Source organism: Mobula hypostoma, chromosome 16, assembly GCF_963921235.1.
Source record: "Mobula hypostoma chromosome 16, sMobHyp1.1, whole genome shotgun sequence".
Taxonomy (NCBI): domain Eukaryota; kingdom Metazoa; phylum Chordata; class Chondrichthyes; order Myliobatiformes; family Myliobatidae; genus Mobula; species Mobula hypostoma.
Window position 1 is genome coordinate 2,428,931 of NC_086112.1, and position 22,665 is coordinate 2,451,595.

At 42.0% G+C, this 22,665-nt stretch overlaps 1 protein-coding gene across 2 annotated transcripts in view; it reads left to right on the forward strand.

The window, feature by feature from the left end:
• Positions 1-16,044, forward strand: part of LOC134357641 (multiple C2 and transmembrane domain-containing protein 1-like) — a 575,938-nt gene extending 559,894 nt beyond the window's left edge. For both annotated transcript variants that reach the window (XM_063069271.1, XM_063069272.1), the window contains exons 21-22: positions 1,584-1,681; positions 15,241-16,044. In XM_063069271.1, coding sequence (XP_062925341.1) covers positions 1,584-1,681; positions 15,241-15,315 — 173 coding nt within the window. In that variant the 3' untranslated portion in view covers positions 15,316-16,044. The remainder of the gene's footprint in view (positions 1-1,583; positions 1,682-15,240) is intronic.
• Positions 16,045-22,665: the final 6,621 nt, after the last annotated feature.

The window sequence follows — 22,665 nt, forward strand, 5'->3', positions numbered from 1 at the left end:
ACTTTCATTTAAACAAAAAATGCAAGGAGTTGAATTTCAAATTAGTTTCCTTCTTAAGGAAGCATTATAGGATCTGATAGTCATGTAATATTCAACTGATTGCCTGAGATCTTGATTACAGATCTGCAGAATGTCAGGATGCTCTGCTGACTGTTGAGTAGTTTTAGTTTGCTGGTTGCCTACCCTCGCCTGAGCTTTGATCTGAAGCAGATATCTTGGTGCAACCTCTTCCAGGCAGCTGTTTTGCAGCTCAGTAGTTGGCCTCGCTTAGTGCAAGTTCTTCTCCATCAAACTTGACAGGCCCCTCCATCCCCTCCAGAATTGCTTTGGGAACCACTGAAGTTTGGCCACAGAGCACATTGGCTGACAACAATATCCATAAAGCCACTTGTTGTTGAATTAGAAACTTTTTATATACTTGGATATTTCATTTGTGATTTTAAAAAACTGAAAAAATAAAACACTTGAAGACATTAGAAAGCAATATATTTAACTTTTAAAATTGCAAAATTACATTGACTCCAGATTCTTTTTCACTATTAAACTGAATAGGTCTTTAGACTAATAGCAGATTAACCCAGCATCAGTTAAGTAAGTAATTTACAGAAGTTTGTGTTCCCTGCAGAAATCTGAGCTCAGAAACAGCACAGACTTCCCCTGAATTGCAATCAGCTGAGCACAAGTTCAGGACTCCCACCTGCATTCAGGAATCCCAAACAGGGGCAAAAGCCAATAGCTTCAAACAGATCTGCTGGCTCTTAAACAAAATCCAGGATCTCAGGCTGCAGGATTTCAAACTGCAAAAGAAATAAATTAGGATCCCACAGCAACACATACAGGAACTTTATCCAGTGTCACTGCCTCCAAGGAGAAGTACAAATTATGCCTTAATTTGAGGAGGTTTACAAGAGTGATTACTGGAAAGAAAGAGTCAATGTATGACAACTGCTTGACAGCTCTGGGCCTGTACTGGCTGGAGTTTAGAAAAATGAGGGAATGTCACTGAAACCTATCAAATATTGAAAGGCCTAGATAGAGTAGATGTAGAGGGGTTGTTTCTTATAGTGATGTGTCTAGGACCAGCGGCCACAGGCTCAGAATAGAGGGACACCCATTTAGAACAGAGATGAGGAGGAATTTATTTAGCCAGAGGGTGGTGAATCTGTGGAATTAACTGGCACAGACAGCTGTGGAGACCTGATCATTTGGTACATTTAAAGTGGAGGTTGATAGGTTCTTGATTAGCCAGGGCATCAAAGATTACAGGGAGAAGGCTGGAGAATGGGATTGAGAGGGATAATAAGTCAGCCATGATGAAATGGCAGAGCAGACTCAATGGACTAAATGGCCTAATTCAGCTCCTATGTTGATACCTTATGGTCTTAAGGTAAGTTAAAACTAGAAGGTAGTGACACGGTCCATTAATGCAAAAATGCATAAGAAACCATGTAAGATGATTTAACTGTGTAGATAGTTTTACTGATTTTACAGGTATGAATAGTCTCAATCGAATGTTTATCATATTAACAGCCTAAGAGTTGAGAAAAAAAAGCCTGAGTTCCTTTCTTTAATATTTTTCACAGGTATCCACAAATTCACTAAAAAACTTCGCAATCCATATCTCATTGATAACAATGAACTGCTGGACTTTCTCTCCAGAGTACATTCTGATGTACAAGTGGTAAGTACCACTATATCTGTTTAAAGTAACAGGTGTGCATGATTGTTAAACAGAACTGAACATCGTGGGTCTCAGAGGGCAAAATGGAGACAGACAAAGGGAGTAGGGTGTGAGGGAAATACATCATAACCCTTCGGAATAAATTCCAATCAGAAGTGGAAAGAATGAGTAATTTCAAGTTTCTGGGTGTCAATATCTCTGACGATCTAACCTGAACCCAAGATATCAATGCAGCTATGTTTGGGGGGTGGTGTGCTGGGGAGGTTGGTGGTTGCTATTGCACAGGATCGAAGTCAGCTCCATCATGAGCACTAACCCTCGTAGTACCCAGGACCTCTTCACGAAGTGATGCCTCAAAAAGGCAGCGTCCATCACTAAGGACCCTCATTGCCAAGGTCATGCCATTGTCAGGAAGGAGGTACAGAAGTGTGAAGGCACACACTCAACGATTCTGATTGTTCCCCTCTGCCACCCAATTCTGAATGGACCTTGAGCTCATGAACACCACCTCACAACTTTTTATAAACTTCTACTTTGGAACTACTTATTTAACTATCTTATAAACATTCTGTAATTCACAGTTTTTCCCTTCTATTATTATGAATTGATTATGGGGAGCAAGGACATGGCAGACCAATTGAATAATTACTTTGGTTCTGTCTTCACTAAGGAGGACATAAATAATCTTCCAGAAATAGTAGGGGACAGAGGGTCCAGTGAGATGGAGGAACTGAGCGAAATACTTGTTAGTAGGGAAGTGGTGTTAGGTAAATTGAAGGGATTGAAGGCAGATAAATCCCCAGGGCCAGATGGTCTGCATCCTAGAGTGCTTAAGGAAGTAGCCCAAGAAATAGTGGATGCATTAGTGATAATTTTTCAAAACTCGTTAGATTCTGGACTAGTTCCTGAGGATTGGAGGGTGGCTAATGTAACCCCACTTTTTAAAAAAGGAGGGAGAGAGAAACTGGGGAATTATAGACCGGTTAGCCTAACGTTGGTGGTGGGGAAACTGCTGGAGTCAGTTATCAAAGATGTGATAACAGCACATTTGGAAAGCGGTGAAATCATCGGACAAAGTCAGCATGGATTTGTGAAAGGAAAATCATGTCTGACGAATCTCATAGAATTTTTTGAGAATGTAATCAGTAGAGTGGATAGGGGAGAACCAGTGGATGTGGTATATTTGGATTTTCAAAAGGCTTTTGACAAGGTCCCACACAGGAGGTTAGTGTGCAAACTTAAAGCACACGGTATTGGGGGTAAGGTATTGATGTGGATGGAGAATTGGTTAGCAGACAGGAAGCAAAGAGTGGGAATAAACGGGACCTTTTCAGAATGGCAGGCGGTGACTAGTGGGGTACCGCAAGGCTCAGTGCTGGGACCCCAGTTGTTTACAATATATATTAATGACTTGGATGAGGGAATTAAATGCAGCATCTCCAAGTTTGCGGATGACACGAAGCTGGGTGGCAGTGTTAGCTGTGAGGAGGATGCTAAGAGGATGCAGAGTGACTTGGATAGGTTGGGTGAGTGAGCAAATTCATGGCAGATGCAATTTAATGTGGATAAATGTGAAGTTATCCACTTTGGTGGCAAAAATAGGAAAACAGATTATTATCTGAATAGTGGCCGATTAGGAAAAGGGGAGGTGCAACGAGACCTGGGTGTCATTATACACCAGTCACTGAAAGTGGGCATGCAGGTACAGCAGGCGGTGAAAAAGGCGAATGGTATGCTGGCATTTATAGCAAGAGGATTCGAGTACAGGAGCAGGGAGGTACTACTGCAGTTGTACAAGGCCTGAGGCCACACCTGGAGTATTGTGTGCAGTTTTGGTCCCCTAATCTGAGGAAAGACATCCTTGCCATAGAGGGAGTACAAAGAAGGTTCACCAGATTGATTCCTGGGATGGTAGGACTTTCATATGAAGAAAGACTGGATGAACTGGGCTTGTACTCGTTGGAATTTAGAAGATTGAGGGGGGATCTGATTGAAACGTATAAAATCCTAAAGGGATTGGACAGGCTAGATGCAGGAAGATTGTTCCCGATGTTGGGAAAGTCCAGAACAAGGAGTCACAGTTTGAGGATAAAGGGGAAGCCTTTTAGGACCGAGATTAGGAAAAACTTCTTCACACAGAGAGTGGTGAATCTGTGGAATTCTCTGCCACAGGAAACAGTTGAGGCCAGTTCATTGGCTATATTTAAGAGGGAGCTAGATATGGCCCTTGTGGCTACGGGGATCAGGGGGTATGGAGGGAAGGCTGGGGCGGGGTTCTGAGTTGGATGATCAGCCATGATCATAATAAATGGCAGTGCAGGCTCGAAGGGCCGAATGGCCTACTCCTGCACCTATTTTCTATGTTTCTATTATTATGTATTGCAATGTTCTGCTGTTGCAAAGTCAGCAAATGTCACTAATATGCCGGTGATGTTATACCTGGTTCTGGTTCTCAAACTCCAAATAGGATGGAAACTTTTGCTAGTTGATTGGTCTTTTCCATCATGTTATAGAGTGATAGGAAAGTACAGCACAGAAACAGGCCCTTTGGTCCATCTAGACCATGCTGAACCACTTAAGCTGCCTACTTGGATTGTCAAAATCAGAACATTGGCGAAATATTGTTTCTGATATTAATATGTTCAGGTACTAAACTGAAGTTTTAATTTTCAATTATGCAGCTTTTTAGCTGCTCCAACAGTATGGCAGAGTGTAAACTTTCTAATTCCAAACAAGTAACAGTTCAGTATAAAGAAGAATGACTGAAGGATTCTGAGCATAGAGCACTGAAATGAGAAATCCTGACACATTGTGCATGATTTTCCTTGTGTATTTGTATGGTCTCAGTGATTTCCTAGCCAGTCATTTACCACAAGTATAATTGTAATCCTCACCATTTTATTTTCAATGACTATGATATACACCCACTTGCCACTCTATTAGGTACACCGTACATCTGCTCATTAATGCAAATATCTAATCAGTCAATCATGTGGCAGCAACTCAATGTGTAAAAGTATGCAGGTATGTTCAAAGGGTTCATTTGTTGTTCAGACCAAACTTCAGAATTGGGAAAAGTGTGATCTGAATAACTTTGACCACGGAATGACAGGGTGGTTTGAGTATCTCAGAAACTGCTGATCTCCTGGAATCTTACTGTACACCTGTCACCAGATTTACAGAGGATGGTGTGAAAAACAAAGATACATCCAGTGTGTGGCAGTTCTGTGGGCAAAAATGCCTTGTTAATGAGAATGGCCAGACTGGTTCAAGCTGACAGGAAGATGACAGTAACTCTAATAACCACACGTTACAACAGTGGTGTGCAGAAGAGCATCTCTGAACACACAACACGTCGAACCTTGAAGTGGATGGGCTACAGCAGCAGAAGATCACAAACATACACTCAGTGGCCATTTTATTAGGTACAGGAGCCGCTGCATGTACAGTATCTCAAAATGGGAAAGTAACCCTGGGTACGCAATCCCAGAAACACCTCATCAAAGATGAGAATGGCAATTCATTCCAAACATAGTATTTCTGTATGAATTCTTATATTTGATGTTAAATATAAGAACTCATCTAGAAACACTATATTTGGAATGAATCTGCCCCCTCTCCACACAGCCGATGAATCCAAAGGAACAGCAAAGATCAATACGTTTTGAAACTTGTGGCATCACAGCTGTTGCCAGGTCAGCGTTGAACTCAACGTAGAAATGCCTTAGGGACTCCAGCTCCAGATTTTTCTTTGAGGTTTATTCCCAAAGTCTTCCCCATAATTGGGTATAGCCACAAGGCAGCGGAGGTTTGAGATCAGAGATTTACTTCTGGATGAGCTGCCAAACACGCTGATGAGCCCCACCTGCCTGAAGTGACCAGGTTTAAGGTGCCAGTAACCTGCCTTTGCTTCTTCTTCTGTCCGTAGAAACAGTTCCGCCGGGCTTAGTGGATAAGCCACATGTGAAGGCCAAGAGCTGAACTGGGTTATCAAAGGCTGTTTGAAATGGATACCATTAAGAGCTTATCCCCACTATCCCTGGCTATAACAACATTAAAATACCTTGCTTTGAACTCAATAAGATACAACAGCAGCTTTATCACAAGACAAAGGAACAGAAGTAGGCCATTTGGCCCATCGAGTCTGTTCCGCCACTCCACCATGAGCTAAGCTATTCTCCCATCTAGTTCCAATTTCCAGCTTTTTCCCCATATCTCTTGATAGCCTGACTAATTAGATACCTATAAATCTCCTCCTTAAACACCCTCAATGATCGGGCCTCCACAGCTGTATGTGGCAACGAATTCCATAAATCCACGACCCTCTGGCTAAAAAATTTCTCCTCATCTCTGTTTTAAATAGGTACCCTCTAATTCTAAGACTGTGGCCTCTTGTCCTGGACTCACCCACCAAGGGAAACAGCCTTTCCACATCTACTCTGTCCAACCCTTTCAACATTCGAAATGTTTCTATGAGATCCCCTCTCATTCTTCTATACTCTAATGAATACAGTCCAAGAGCCGACAAACGCTCCTCATATGTTAAACACAAGATAATCTGCAAACGCTGGGGTCAAAGCAACACTCACAACACGCTGGAGGAACTCAGCAGGGCAGGCAGCATCCGTGGAAAACAGCAGGTTGACCGATCTTTTCCACGGATGCTACCCGACCTGCTGAGTTCCTCCAGCGTGTTGTGAATGTTGCTCTTCATATGTTAGCCCCTGCATTCCAGGAATCATCCTTGTAAATCTGCTCTGAACTCTCTCCAACATCAGAACATCCCTTCTAAGATAGGAGGCCCAAAACTGCACACAGTATTCCAAATGAGGTCTCACCAGTGCCCCATAGAGCCTCATCAACACCTCTTTACTCTTATACACTATTCCTCTTGAAATGAATGCCAACATAGCATTCGCTTTCCCTACTGCCGATCCAACCTGGTGGTTAACCTTTAGGGTATCCTGCACGAGGACCCCCAAGTCCCTTTGAACTTCTGATTTTTGAATTTTCTCCCCATCTAAATAATGATCTGCCCGATTATTTCTTCTTCCAAAATGTACAACTGTACATTTCTCAACATTGTATCTCATCTGCCATTTCTTTGCCCACTCTCTTAAACTGACCAAGTGTCTCTGCAACCTTTCCATTTCTTCAACACTTCCTGCTCCTCCACCTATCTTGATGTCATCTGCAAACTTAGCCACAAGACCATTTAATCCATAATCTAAATCATCGATATACATTGTAAAAAGAAGCGGCCCCAGCACCAACCCCTGCAGAACACCACTAGTAACCGGCAACCAATCAGAATAGGATTGCTTTATTCCCACCCTTTGCTTTCTGCCTATCAGCCAATGCTCCACCCATTCCAATATCTTTCCTGTAATTCCATGGGCTCTCATCTTATTAAGCAGTCTCTTATGCGGCACCTTATCAAAGGCCTTTTGAAAATCCAAATACACACCATCCACAGCCTCTCCCTTGTCAATCTTATTTGAGATTACCTCAAAAAATTCCAATAGGTTGGTGAGGCAGGATCTTTCCTTCATGAAACCATGCTGGCTTGGGCCTATCTTGTCATGCACCTCGAGGTATTTCATAACCTCGTCCTTGAGGATCGACTCCAATATCTTTCCAACTACCGATGTCAGACTAATAGGTCTGTAATTTTTTTTTGCTGCCTCCCTCCTTTCTTAAACAGCGGAACTACATTTGCGACCTTTCAGTCCTCCGGAACCATGCCAGAGTCTATCAATTCCTGGAAGATCATTTCCAATGCCTCCACAATCTCCAAAGCCACCTCCTTTAAAACCCGTGGGTACACCTCATCCGGACTGGGAGACTTGTCTATTCTTGTTTAGCTTCCCAAGCACTTTCTCTCCAGTGATCTTGACTGTACCTAATTCTATTACCTGAGACCTCTGGCTATCAGGTATGTTGCTAATGTCTTCCACTGTGAAGACTGATGAAAAATACTCATTTAGTTCCTCTGCCATCTCTTTGTTACCCATTATAATTTCTCCAGCATCATTGTCAATCGGTCCTATATCTACCCGTGTCACTCTTTTACTCTTCATATATTAAAAAAAACTCTTAGTATCCTTTTTTATGTTAATTACCAACTTCCTTTCTTAATTCATCTTTTCTTTCCTAATGACTTTCTTAGTTTCCTTCTGTAAGTTTTTAAAAGTCGTCCAGTCCTCAGTTTTCCCACTAATTTTTGCTTCCTTGTACGCCATCTCTTTTGCTTTTATTTTAGCCTTAACCTCTCTTGTTAGCCACATTTGTGCCATTTTTACGTTCATGATTTTCTTTTCTCTTGGAATATATTTTACCTGCACTTTCCTTATTTCTTGTAGGAATTTCATCCAATTCTGCTCTACCGCCCCTCCATCTAGCTTACTTTTTCAATCGAATTGGGCCAGTTCTTCTCTCATACCAGTGTATTTTCCTTTGTTCCACTGAAATATCGATACACCTGATACCAGCTTCTCCTTTTCAAATTTGAAACTGAACTCAGTCATATTATGATCACTACTTTCAAGGGGTTCCATTACCTCCAGCTCACTAAGGTTCATTACATAGCACCCAATCCAAAACAGCCAATCCCCTGGTGGGCTTATGGACAAGCTGCTCCAAAAAGCCATTCTGTAGGCATTCTACAAACTCCCTCTCCTGAGATCCAGTACCTTCCTGACTTTCCCAATCCACTTACATATGGAAATCCCCCATAATTATCTTGACATTTTATGAAAAATAAGACCTGTTTACTTGTGGCTGTTCAGATAGGTGCATTAAACCACAAAAATACTTTTGAGAAAATGCCAGGAAAAAATGAAGATTTCTAGATATCATGACTTTTGAAGCGATAAACCTCAAAATCATTCAGGCTGTTCTTTATAATATTCTTGCTGATGAAGGCATAATGAAATACTGGAAGGATAGAAATTGAGCTCAGGGATAGGGAGTCATGGAGCACTATAGCACAGAACAAGGTCTTCAGCCCATCTAGTCTGTGCCGAACCATTAATCCGCCTAGTCCCATTGACTTGCGCCCAGATGATAGCCCTCCATGCACCTCCCATCCATGTACCTACCCAAAGCTCTCTTAAACACTGAAATGAAAGCTGCATCCATCAGGTACACTAGCAGTCCACACTCTCACTACCTTCTGAGTAAAGAAGTTCCCCTTAAACAAATAATATACAGTATAAATATATACAAATAAATTGGTGGAATTGGCAGATAGATAGTAAATTGAACTTAGTACCAAGGAAAATTAAGTGTTACATAGAAACATAGAAAACCCACAGCACAATACAGGCCGTTCGGCTCACAAAGCTCTGCCGAACCTTAGAACTGCCTAGGCTTACCCATAGCCCTCTATTTTTCTAAGCTTCATGTATCCATCCAGGAGTCTCTTAAAAGACACTATCGTTTCCACCTCCGCCGCTGGCAGCCCATTCCATGTACTCACCACTCTCTGCGTAAAAAAACTTACCCCTGACATCACCTCTGCACCTACTTCCAAGCACCTTAAAACTATGCCCTCTTGTGCTAGCCATAGTTACATTTTGGGAGGAAGAATAAGAAGAGACAATGTAAACCTAAGGGGACAATTCTACACAGAGTTCAAGAACACACAGGTCTGACTGGGTGTATGCATTGTTTGTTAAAAGAGGGAGTGCAAATTGTAATCCCGGTATGAAAGCACACAGGATCCAGACTTTTATAAATAGACGTATTGAGTACAAGAGCAAAGTCACCATGATGAGATTTCAGATAACAGCAGTTTGGTAACAGTGGAATATCTCATCCAATCCTGGGTGTCACAGTTTAAGCAGAATGTGAAAGCTTTGAAGAAGTGCAGAAGAGATTTATCAAAATATTTCTAAAAATGAGGAACTTTAGACATACAGAAACTGGGATTTATTTTCCTTGGAACAAGGGAGGTTACATGGGAATTTAATAGATTTATTTAAAATCACAAAAGGTGTGGATAGAGTACCTGGAAAAAAGCTATACCCATTACACAGGTTTTGAACGAAGAGAAGCAGAATGAAGGTGATTGCCAAAACAATTAAAATGACATAAAGATAAACTTCTTTCTAAAATGCAGTGGGTAATGAGGGTTTAGAATTCACTGCTGGGATAAAAGTGGAGGCAGATTCAATTATGGAGTTTTAAAGGGGGATGGATAAGTAACTGAATTCCAGAAATATTTGAATCTGTGGGGCTCGGAGGAGAGGGGAGCTTAAGGGGAATGAACTGAAATGTTTTTATATAGAGTTAGTATTAACTCAGCTGAATGTCTAATTTACATTCTGTGATCCTGTATGCAATATAGGTTAGAATTTTTGTGGGGGACAATTGTACTGTTCATCATGAAGTATAGAATGTGATAAGCAGACTTGCATTTTAATTCTCACTTAATTTTAAACTCAAGGAAAATGTATTAGTAGTCCTAAAGATACATCAATAGTCCCTAAAGGTTGGATCCATTACATGCAACATAAGTGATGAAAGTAATTGCCTCGTATATTTGTATTCGTAAATTCACTTCATAGGGACTAGAATAAAAATATCATTATCACACGAAAGGAGTATTCAGTGCTAGCTGTCCAGCTCCATTCTAGAAGCTTTGAACAACACTAACGGCACATCATGCGCAGTCATAATAATGGTACATAATAAAAGGCTTTAAGTTAAATCAACAGATATCAAATTTTTTCCCCTAGTATTATAGACGTTACATTTTCAGTCATGTTTAGAGATGACACAATGTAAATATTTCTTTTGAAATTCATGAAAATAACATACCAATCAATACGTGGAACTACAACTTTGTGGCCATTACAGAGACTTCAATAGCAACAGAGATATCGAGGAGCAGATAGGGAGGCAGTTTCTGGAACGGTGCAATAATTATAGGGTTGTAGTGATAGGAGATTTTAACTTTCCCACTATTGATTGGCCTCTCCTAAATGCAAGGGGTTTAGATGGGGTGGAGTTTGTCAGGTGTGTTCAGGAAGGTTTCCCGACACAATATGTAAATAAGCCATCTAGAAGAGAGGCTGTACTTGATCTGGTATTGGGAAATGAACCTGGTCAGGTGTCAGATCTCTCAGTGGGAGAGCATTTTGGAGGTAGTGATCACAACTCTATTTTTCACAATGGTACTGGAGAGGGATGGGAGCAGACAATTTGGGAAAACATTTAGTTGGGGTAGGGGGAAATATTATGCTATTAGGCAGGAACTTGGGAGCAGACGTTCTCAAGGAAATGCACAGCAGAATGTGGCAAATGTTCAGGAACATTTGCATGGTATAGGTGTGTTCCATTGAGGCAGGAGAAGGATGGTAGGGTTAAAGAATCATGGTGCACAAAGGATGTGGAAAATCTTAGTTAAGAAGAAAAGAAAAGCTTACAAAAGGTTCAGGAAACTAGGTACTATTAGAGCTCTAGAAAATTACAGGGTTGCTAGGAAGGAGTTTAAGAACGGAATTAGGAGAGTCGAAGGGGCCATGATAAATCCTTGGTGAGCAGGATTAAGGAACGCCCCAAGGCATTCTACAAGGCATCCTCCTTGCTGACGATCAACAGTGGCGCAACTTAGCCCACTGCTCTACTCTCTATATACCCATGACTGTGTGGCTAGGCATAGCTCAAATACCATCGATAAATTTGCTGACAATACAACCATTGTTGGTAGAATCTCAGGTGGTGACGAGAGGGCGTACAGGAGTGAGATATACCAACTAGTGGAGCGGTGCCGCAGCAACAACCTGGCACTCAACATCAGTAAGATGAGAGAGCTGATTGTGGACTTCAGGAAGGGTAAGATGAAGGAACACATACCAATCCTCTAGAGGTATCAGAAGTGGAGAGAGTGAACAGTTTCAAGTTCCTGAGTGTCTAGACGTCTAAGGATTTAACCTGGTCCCAACATATCAATGTAGTTATAAAGAAGGCAAGACAGCGGCTATACTTTATTAGGAGTTTGGAGAGATTTGGCATGTCAACAAATACACTCAAAAACTTCTATAGATGTACTGTGGAGAGCATTCTGACAGGTTGCATCACTGTCTGCTATGGAGGGGCTACCGCACAGGACCGAACGAAGCTGCAGAAGGTTGTAAATCTAGTCAGCTCCATCTTGTGTACTAGCCTACAAAGTACCCAGGACATATTTAGGGAGCAGTGTCTCAGAAAGGAAGCATCCATTATTAAGGACCTCCAGCACCCAGGGCATTCCCTTTTCTCACTGTTACCATCAGGTAGGAGGTACAGAAACCTGAAGGCACACACTCAGCAATTCAGGAACAGCTTCTTCCCTTCTGCCATCCGATTCCTAAATGGACATTAAACCTTTGGACACTACCTCACTTTTTTTTAGTATACAGTATTTCTGTTTTTGCACGCTTTTAAAAAAATCTATTCAAAATATGTAATTGATTTACTTGTTTATTTATTATTTTATTTTCTCTGCTATATTATTTATTGCATTGAACTGCTGCTGCTAAGTTAACAAATTTCATGTCACATGACAGTGATAATAAACCTGATTCTGAATTCCACAAGTATGTGAAAAGTAAGAGGATGAGCCGTGTGAAAATAGGGCCAATTGGGTGCGATAGTGGAAGCGTGTGCATGGAGTCAGAGGAGGTAGCGGAGGTACTTAATGAATACTTTGCTTCAGTATTCATCAGGGAAAAGGGCCTTGGCAATTGTGGAGATTACTTACAGTGGACTGAAATACTTGAGCATATAGACATTAAGAAAGAGGAAGTGGTGGAGCTAGATAAAAGCATTAAGTTAGATAAAGTCACCGGGACTAAATGAGATGTATCCCAGGCTACTGTGGGAAGCGAGGGAGGAGATTGCTGATCCTCTTGTGGTGATCTTTGTGTCATCAATTGGGATGGGAGAAGTACCAGAGGATTAGAGAGTTACAAGTGTTGTTCCTTTTGTTCAAGAAAGGGAGTAGAGATAACCCAGGAAACTATAGACCAGTGAGTCTGACTTCAGTGTGGGCAAGTTGTTGAAGAAGATCCTGAGAGGCAGGATTGATGAGCATTTGGAGAGATATAATCTGATTAGGGATAGTCAGCATGGGTTTGTCAAGGGTAGATTGTGCCTTAGAAGCCCGATTGAATTCTTTGAGGATGTAACAAAACACACTGATGAAAGTAGAGCAGTGGCTGTAGTGTATATGGATTCCAGTAAGGCATTTGATAAGATACCCCATGCCAGGCTGCTTCAGAAAGTAAGTAGACATGGGATCCAAGGGAACCTTGCTTTGTGGATCCAGAATTGCCTCACCTACAGAAGGCAAAGGGTGGTTGTAGATGGTTCATATTCTGCATGGAGATTGGTGATCTGTTCTGGGACCCTTCCTCTGTGTGATTTTTATAAATAACCTGGATGAGGAAGTAGAAGGGTGGATTAGTAAGTTTGCTGATGACACAGAAGTTGGGGTGTTGTGGATAGTCTGGAAGGTTGTCAGAGGTTAGAGTGGGATATCGATAGGATGCAGAACTGGGCTGAGAAGTGGCAGATGGACTTCAACCCAGATAAGTGTGAAGTGGTTCATTTTGGTAGGTCAAATTTGAAGACAGGATGTAATATTAACCGTAAGACTCTTGGCAGTGTGCAGGATCTGAGAGATCTTGGATTCCGTGTCCATAGAACACTCAAAGCTGCTGCGTAGGTTGACAGTGTTGTTAAGAAGGCGTATGGTGTGTTGGCATTCATCAACTGTGAGATTGAGTTCAAGAGCCGTAAGGTAATGTTACAGATATATAAGACCTTGGCCAGACCCCATTTGGAGTACTGTGTTCAGTTCTGGTCACCTCACTACAGAAAGGATGTGGATACTATAGAGAGAGTGCAGAGGAGATCTGCAAGAATGTTGCCTGGATTAAAAAGCGTACCTTATGAGAATAGGTTGAGTGAACTTGGCCTTTTCTCCTTAGAGCAACGGAGGATGAAAACTGACCTGATAGAGGTGTATAAGATGATGAGGGGCATTGATCGTGTGGATAGTCAGACAGTTTCTAGAGTTGGTTACATGATTGGCACAACATTGTGGGCTGAAGGGCCTGTAATGTGCTGTAGATTTCTATGTTCTATGTAGTATGAAGCTGGAGTTCCCCATTGTAACTTTCCAGGAGTCCACAGATGGAAAAGTCACTGAGATGGTGAATTAAAGTGAAAGGTCACAGGAATCTCAGCATAACTTATGCAGATTTAACACCAATCTGAGTTTAGTTTCTCCAATGAGGAAGGCCACTTCACTGCAGGAAGGATGTGGATACTATAGAGAGAGTGCAGAGGAGATTTACAAGGATGTTGCCTGGATTGGAGGACATACCTTACGAGAATAGGTTGAATGAACTTGGCCTTTTCTCCTTGGAGCGACGGAGGATGAGAGGTGACCTGATAGAGCTGCATAAGATGATGAAGGGCATTGATCGTCTGAATAGCCAGGGCATATTTCCCAGGGCTGAAATGGCTAAAATAAGAGGCATAGTTTTATGGTGCTTGGAAACAGGTACTGAGGGGATGTCAGGGGTATGTTTTTCCACACATAGAGTGGTAGGTGTGTGGAAGGCACTGCCGGCAGCGGTGGTGGAAGCAGATACAATATGGTCATTTAGGAGCCTGTTGGAGAGGTAGATGGAGCTTAGAAACATAGAGGGCTATGCGCTAGGGAAATTCTAGGCAGTTTCTAGAGTAGGTTACATGGTCACTGTGTGCTGAGGGGCCTGTAATGTGCTGTAGATTTCCATGTTCGAAGTTCTATGTAACACTTTTAAGCACTTTACTGTTTATTAAAGGAATAAGTTTCAGATTCCTTGTTTTCCCAATATATGGATTGTAAAATTAGAATGAATCTTCATTTAACTAAATAACAAGGCCAAGAATTTCTATTCTTTTTTCAAGCCTCTGTCTGGGAAACCAAGAATGCTTGGTCCAAGCCTATATTTCAGTGTTGAAATTAGAACATAGCAGCCCTGGCATTGGAGTCAATGTCCACTTGCTCTGGGGAAAGAAGGCAGAGCTTAGTTGCTGAGCTGTCAGCTGGGGAGAATTTGGAAACCAGTAACCATAGTTCTATTAATTGTAGAATATGTTTATAGAAAAAGACCTGGTTTCATCTTCTAGCTTGACCTCCTTCTCCTCTCCACCATCTTATTCTGACTTCTTCGTTCCTTTCCAGTCTTGATGAATGATTATTGTCTGAAGCATTGGTTCTCTTTTCTCCTCTATAGATGCTGCCTGACCTGCTTAGTTCCTCCAGCATTTGGTGTGTGTTTGTCTGAACTCAATACTGTAATTTATGGCTGGCGGCAGTTCATCCGGTGCTTTTATAAAAAAATTCTTTAATATGAGAAATGTTACCTTTCTGTCTTCTTCCCCAGCTGAACACTGAAACTGCCTACTGGAAGCCAATAATTTTTCCATGCACGAACTTGATTGTTTGTACAGTTTTTTTTCCATTTTAACAAAGAACCATCTGATAATCTGGTTTATCAAAACTTCTCTTTAAACAGGTGCACTTCCATGAGCTGACGCAAGAATCTAGTCATGGCCTGCTGATTTTTAAGAAGAAAAACAGTTCAGCCTAGTCAATGTTCCTTAACAACAGAGCTATGCATCTGCTTTCAGAAGTCTATGAAAGGGAGGTTCCCTTTCTTCATTCACTTATTTTGATATTTATAATGAAATATAGCATCTGTAAATGTTGTACAATATTGAACTGTATTTGAAAATACTTATTATTGTATAAATCACTTACATTCAACCTTTTGAAATTATGTTCTCATTGTACTAAAGCTTTGCAAAATGTACCTAATGCCTGGATCTTTATAATAGTATATATAAAAAGGTGGTAAATATTTACAAACCATCCTGTTGCAAGCATCCTGTCATTTTAAATAATATTGGTGCATTACAAGTTTTGACTGTTTACAAGAACAATGTTAAGGATAATTCCAAAATAAAACAACCTTAAAAAAATGATATAATCAACATACATCTTTTTCTACTCTTCATTGCTAGATCAAAGATTTAATTGCCCCTCATAAAGTTAATTAAGACAAAAGTTAATGAAGCAAATTTATAGTTTTGGGATCTATTCCAGTATCTCCACAGAGGTGAAGACACAAGTAATTGTAGATGCTGGAATCCTGATGAAAAAATACAAACTTCATATATGGTGGCAGAGGGATGCACGGTCAATGTTTTGTGTCACGTCCCTGCATCAGAGTTTAGAGTACGGGAGAAACTGGCAATATGAAGAGCTGAGGGGGAGCAGTGTGGTGGAAGCTGGCAGGCAATAGATGGAATCAGGTGAGGAAGGGGTTGATGAACATGTGGAGCCAGGTGAAGGTAGAGACAGGTGATAAGCAGAAACTACAGTTTCTGGAATCTGTTAAGGATGGTAATAATGACATTGATAAGTGGAACAGGATAAGGCAGGGTAGAGGGGCAGATGGAACCAGTTGAGGGAGCAGAAAGCAGATTTGGTGGGTTAAGCTATGTGGGTAATGGGTAGATGGAACCACATGGGGAGTGGTGTAAAGCTGAATAACAGTGGAGGGTGGGTGTTGGCTGGATGAAAGATCCTAGGTGATTAGGAGAGAGAGAGAGAGAATGATTCCAATGCAGCATTTTCAGTTGATGGGGCTTAATAATTAGACTAAAAGCCACAATATGTTTCATATTGGACAAAATCCTGGTTTAAAACAGTGACTGTAACCTAGCTTTTCTATCATTCAGGCTTGAATAAACTACAATTTCTTGAAATTTGATATTGAAAAAGAGAACAAAAGCCATTTTCTTCAACTCTGCCATGCTATTTTAACCAATAGTTTGAGTTGAGATAGAGTATTTGCCTTGTCAACCCTGGGCTTAGCATCCATTCTCACATCTTCTACCACTGCTCAGACATTCCAGATGTCCAGTCAGCACTGGGAGCAGAGCAGTTCGAAGAGGTTACTCGCAGGTTGGCAAAGCTAGTATAAAAGGAGAGCTTCACGGGCATTCAGACATTTAAGAGGTCCAATCAACGTCAGGAGCAGAGCACTGTGAATTAAATAAAAGTAGAGAAGGGGCAAGCAGGGCAGCCATTGTTGGGAGCAGCCCAGTGGTGAAAGTAGGAGCGTCAGGCTTTGACTGAAGAGGCTGATGCCAAAGAAACAGGTTAGAAGATTTGGTGTTGGTTGCCAATTGTACAGTGCAGGTAGGATGGCAGATATGGCAGTGGAATGCTCCTCCTGCAGGATGTGGGAATTCATGGAACCTGATGGTCTCCCTGATGACTACTCCTGTGGGAATTGCAGCCAACTCCAGCTCATGAAAGACTGCATTAAGGAACTGGAGCTGGAGTTGGATAAACTTAGGATCATCCAGGAGGCAGAACAATTGATAGCTACAAATTTTGAGCAGGTGATTACACCCAGACCGCAGAATTCAGGGAGTAGATGGGTAAACACCAAGAGAGGTAAAGGGAGAGGGAAGTCAGTGCTGTTTCCCCTGGGATCTCTCCCCTCAGCAACAGTTATACCCCTTTGGATACTACTGAGGGGGATCTATCTGGGCAAGGCAGCAGCAGCCAGACCAATAGTACTGTGGTCGGCTCTGAGCCTCAGAAGGGTGAGGTGAAGCCAGCAGAGCAATAGTCATAGGGGATTCGATAGTTAGGGGGACAGATAGGAGATTCTGTGGCAAAAAAAGAGATGCCAGGATAGTGTGTTGCCCTCTGGGTGCTAGAGTCCAGGATGTCTCTGAGCAGTTGCAGAAGTGGTAGGTGAGCAGTAGGAGGTCATGGTACATGTTGGTACCAATGACATAGGCAGGAGAGGGTTTAGAGGTCCTGTGCAGTGAGTTTAGGGAGTTGAGAAGGAGGCTAAAGAGCAAGAACTCCAAGGTGGTAATCTCCAGCTTACTCCCAGTGCCATGACCTAGTGAGGGTCAGAACAGGAAGATAGTGCAGATGAATGAGTGGCTGAGGAGATGGTACAGAGGGCAAGGTTTCAAGTTCTTGGATCATTGGAAAGTTTTCTGGGGAAGGGATGACCTGTACAAGTGGGACGGGTTGCACCTAAACTGGAGGGGAACCAATATCCTGGGAGGGAGGTTTGCTGATGCTACTGGGAGGGTTTAAATTAAATTTGCAGGGGGTGGGAAATGAGGTGAAGAGGCAGAGTATGGCACGTGGGGCACAAGTTGTGACAGCTTGTAGCGAGTTTATGAGGAAGGATAGGCAGATGATACGGCAAAGAAGCACTCAGCCAGATGGTTTGAGATGTCCTGACGAAGAGTCTCGGCCTGAAACGTCGACTGCACCTCTTCCTAGAGATGCTGCCTGGCCTGCTGAGTTCACCAGCAACTTTTATGTGTGTTGCTTGAATTTCCAGCATCTGCAGAATTCCTGTTGTTTGGTTTGAGATGTGTCTATTTTAATACAAGGAGTATCATAAGCAAGGCAGGTGAATTCAAGCGTGGATCAATACGTGAAACTATGATGTTGTGGCCATTACAGAGACTTGGATGACTCAGGGGCAGGAAAGGCTGTTGAGTGTGCCAGGCTTTAGATGTTTCAAAAAGGACAGGGAGAGAGGCAAAAGAGGTGGGGCAGTGGCACTGCTAATCAGGGATAGTGTCATGTCTGCAGAAAAGAAGGAAGTCACGGAGGAATGGTCTACTGAGTCAGTGCGAGTGGAAGGCAGAAACAGGAAGGGGGCAATAACTCTATGGGTTGTTTTATATAAATCCCCTGATAGTAACAGAGACATCAAGGAGGCAGACTCTGGAACAGTGCAATTGTTGTGATGGGTGATTTGAACTTTCCTAATATTGACTGACATCTCCTTAAAGCAAGGGGTTTATGAGGTGGAGTTTGCTAGGTGTGTCTAGGAAGGTTTCCTGACACAATATGTAGATAAACCAACTAGAGGGGAGACTGTACTTGATCAGGTATTGGGAAATAATCCTGGTCAGGTGTTAGATCTCTCGGTGGGAGAGCATTTTGGAGGTAGTGATCACAACTCTATCTACTTCACCATAGTGCTGGAGACAGATAGAAGCAGACAGTTTGGGAAAACATTTAATTGGGGAATGGAGAAATAGGATGCTATTAGGCAGGAACTTGGGAGCAGATGTTCTCTGGGAAATGCATGGCAGAAATATGGCAAATGTTCAGAGAACATTTGCACAGAGTTCTGCATAGGTATGTTCCATTAAGGCAGGGGAAGGATGATAGGGTAAAAGAACTATGGTGTACAAAGAATGTAGAAAATCTAGTTAAGAAGAAAAGTAAAACTTACAAATGGTTCAAGAAAGTAGGTACTGTTAGAGTTCTAAAAAATTACAAGGGTGCCAGGAAGGCTCAAGGATGATAGTAGGTGAGCTAGAAGGGGCCATGAGAAGGCCTTGGCAAGTAGTAAGTTTGCTGATGACCCAAAAGTTGGGGGTGCTGTGGATAGTCTGGAGGGTTGTCAAAGTTTACAGCATAACATCGATAGGATGCAGAACTGGGCTAAGAAGTGGCAGATGGAGTTCAACCCAGATAAGTGTGAAGTGGTTCATTTCAGTAGGTCAATTTGAAGACAGAGTATAAATTTAATGGTAAGACTCTTGGCAGTGTGGGGGATTAGCAAAATCTTGGCGTTTGTATCCATAGGACACACAAAGCTGCTGCGCAGGATGAGAGTGTTGTTAAGAACGTGTATGATGTGTTGGCCTTCATCAACCATGAGATTGAGTTCAAGAGCTGTGAGGAAAGACCACTGAACTGAATTACATTCAATTGACAGGTAAGGCAGATGAACTCAGGGCATGGATAGCTACACTGGACTGGGCTATAATAATTACAGAAACATGGAAGGGTCTGGCAGCTAAATATTCCAGGGTATGGGACAGAAGTGGAGGGAAGACAGGAGGGGTAAACAAGATATTCTCTAGATGCACAGTGGAAAGTATCCTGACTGGTTGTATTACGGCCTGGTATGGAAACCCCAATGCCCAGGAATGGAAAAGTCTTCAGAAAGTGGTGGATACAGCCCATTTCATCACAGGTAAAGCCCCCTCCTCCACTGAGCACATCTACTAGTCGTTCATCAACAACTCCTCAGCCCACCCCATCCAGGCCGTGTTCTCTTCTTGCTAATATCATCAGCCAGGGGGTACAGGAGCCTTAGGTGCCACACCAGCACGTTCAGGAGCAGTTATGTATTACCCTACAAACATCAAACTCCTGAACCAGCATGGTTACCTTCCTTCACCTCAATTCTGAACTGATTCCACAACTGACAGACTCACTTTCAAGGAGTCTGCAATTCATGCTAGTATTTAGATTATGAAGACACGTAGTCCTCTTTTATTGTCATTTAGTCATGCATGCATTAAGAAATGATACAATATTTCCTCCAGTGTGATATCACAAAACACAGGACAGACCAAGACTGAAAAAACTGACAAAGCCACATAGTTATAACATCTTTTGTGTGTTTTTCATTGATTCTGTTGTATGTTTGTTCTACTGTGAATGACTGTGAGAAACTGAATCTCAGTGTAGTATATGGTGACACGTACGTACTTTGATAATTAATTTACTTAGACATTGACTTTTCTGCAGATGTTGGAAGTCCACAACAACACACACAAAATACTGGAGGAACTTAGCAAATCAGGCAGCAACCATGGGGGGAAATAAACTGTGAAACTACGTGGGCAACCAGACCTTGAGCTGAATCTATACTGACCTTCAAGAACTCATTCACACTAATCCCACTGTGTTCTCTCCACAATCCCATCAACGTCCTTCAAATTTTACCACTTGTTATCACAGGCAGCTCACTGACCAATTAACTTACCAACCTTCTTATCTTTGCAATGTGAGAAGAAACTAGAGCACTTGGTGGAAACTCATGCAGTCACAGTCACAGAGAAATAGTGTAAACTCCATGCAGAAAGCACCGGAATAAACCCAGATCTGGATCTAGTAAAGCTGATAACACAATGGCTGCAACCTTACTAACTCAGCCAAAGTGTCACTCAGAGATAAATTGTCCATGGCTGAGGAAGTTTAAGATTTAAGTTCTCAATTGAAATTCGGGCAGACTTTTCAAAACTGAATCGGAAAAATATTTCTAAATATACCAAAGTATTCCAAGTATTTGAAATCATCTTCTATAAATACTAATCAATATCAAGCCCATTGTTAATTTTAATTCTAAAGTTGATAAATTGTAAATCAAATGTATTAAAGAATATGAGATAAAGGAGTATGACATAAACCATAGAAACTACAGCACAGAAACAGGCCTTTTGGCCCTTCTTGGCTGTGCTGAACCATTTTCTGCCTAGTCCCACTGACCTGCACACGGACCATATCCCTCTATACACCTCCCATCCATGTATCTCTCCAATTTATTCTTAAATGTTAATAAAGAACCCGCATTTACCACCTCATCTGGCAGCTCATTCCATACTCCCACCACTCTCCGTGTGAAGAAGCCCCCCCCAATGTTCCCTTTAAACTTTCCCCCCCTCACCCTTTACCCATGTCCTCTGGTTTTTTTTTCCCCCCCTTGCCTCAGTGGAAAAAGCCTGCTTGCATTCACTCTATCTATACCCATCATAATTTTATATACCTCTATCAAATCTCCCCTCATTCTTCTACGCTCCAGGGAATAAAGTCCTAACCTATTCAACCTTTCTCTGTAACTGAGTTTCTCAAGTCCCGGCAACATCCTTGTAAACCTTCTCTGCACTCTTTCAACCTTATGTATATCTTTCCTGTAATTTGGTGACCAAAACTGAACACAATACTCCAGATTCGGCCTCACCAATGCCTTATACAACCTCATCATAATATTCCAGCTCTTATACTCAATACTTTGATTAATAAAGGCCAATGTACCAAAAGCTCTCTTTACGACCCTATCTACCTGTGACGCCACTTTTAGGGAATTTTGTATCTGTATTCCCAGATCCCTCTGTTCTACTGCACTCCTAGTGCCTTACCATTAACCCTGTATGTTCTACCTTGGTTTGTCCTTCAAACGTGCAATACCTCACACTTGTCTGTATTAAACTCCATCTGCCATTTTTCAGCCCATTTTTCCAGCTGGTCCAAGTCCCTCTGCAGGCTCTGAAAATCTTCCTCACTATCTACTACACCTTCAATCTTTGTATCATCAGCAAATTTGCTGATCCAATTTACCACATTATCATCCAGATCATTGATATAGATGACAAATAACAATGGACCTAGCACTGATCCCTGTGGCTCACCACTAGTCACAGGCCTCCACTCAGAGAAGCAATTCTCTACCACCACTCTTTGGCTTCTTCCATTGAGCCAATGTCTAATCCAATTTACCACCTCTCCATGTATACCTAGCGACTGAATTTTCCTAACTAACCTCTCAGGCGGGACCTTGTCAAAGACCTTACTGAAGTCCATGCAGACAATATCCACTGCCTTCCCTTCATCCACTTTCCTGGTAACCTCCTCGAAAAATTCCAATAGATTGGTCAAACATGACCTACCACACACAAAGCCATGTTGACTCTCCCTAATAAGTCCCTGTCTATCCAAATGCTTGTAGATTCTGTCTCTTAGTACTCCCTCCAATAACTTACCTACTACCGATGTTAAACTCACCGGCCTATAATTTCCCGGATTACTTTTCGATCCTTTTTTAAACAACGGAACAACATGAGCCACTCTCCAATCCTCTGGCACCTTACCCGTAGACAGCGACATTGGAAATATTTCTGCCAGGGCCCCCGCAATTTCAACACTAGTCTCCTTCAAGGTCCGAGGGAACACTCTGTCAGGTCCCGGGGATTTATCCACTTTAATTTTCCTCAAGACAGCAAGCACCTCCTCCTTTTCAATCTGTACAGTTTCCATGATCTCACTACTTGATTCCCTCAATTCCATAGACTTCATGCCAGTTTCCTTA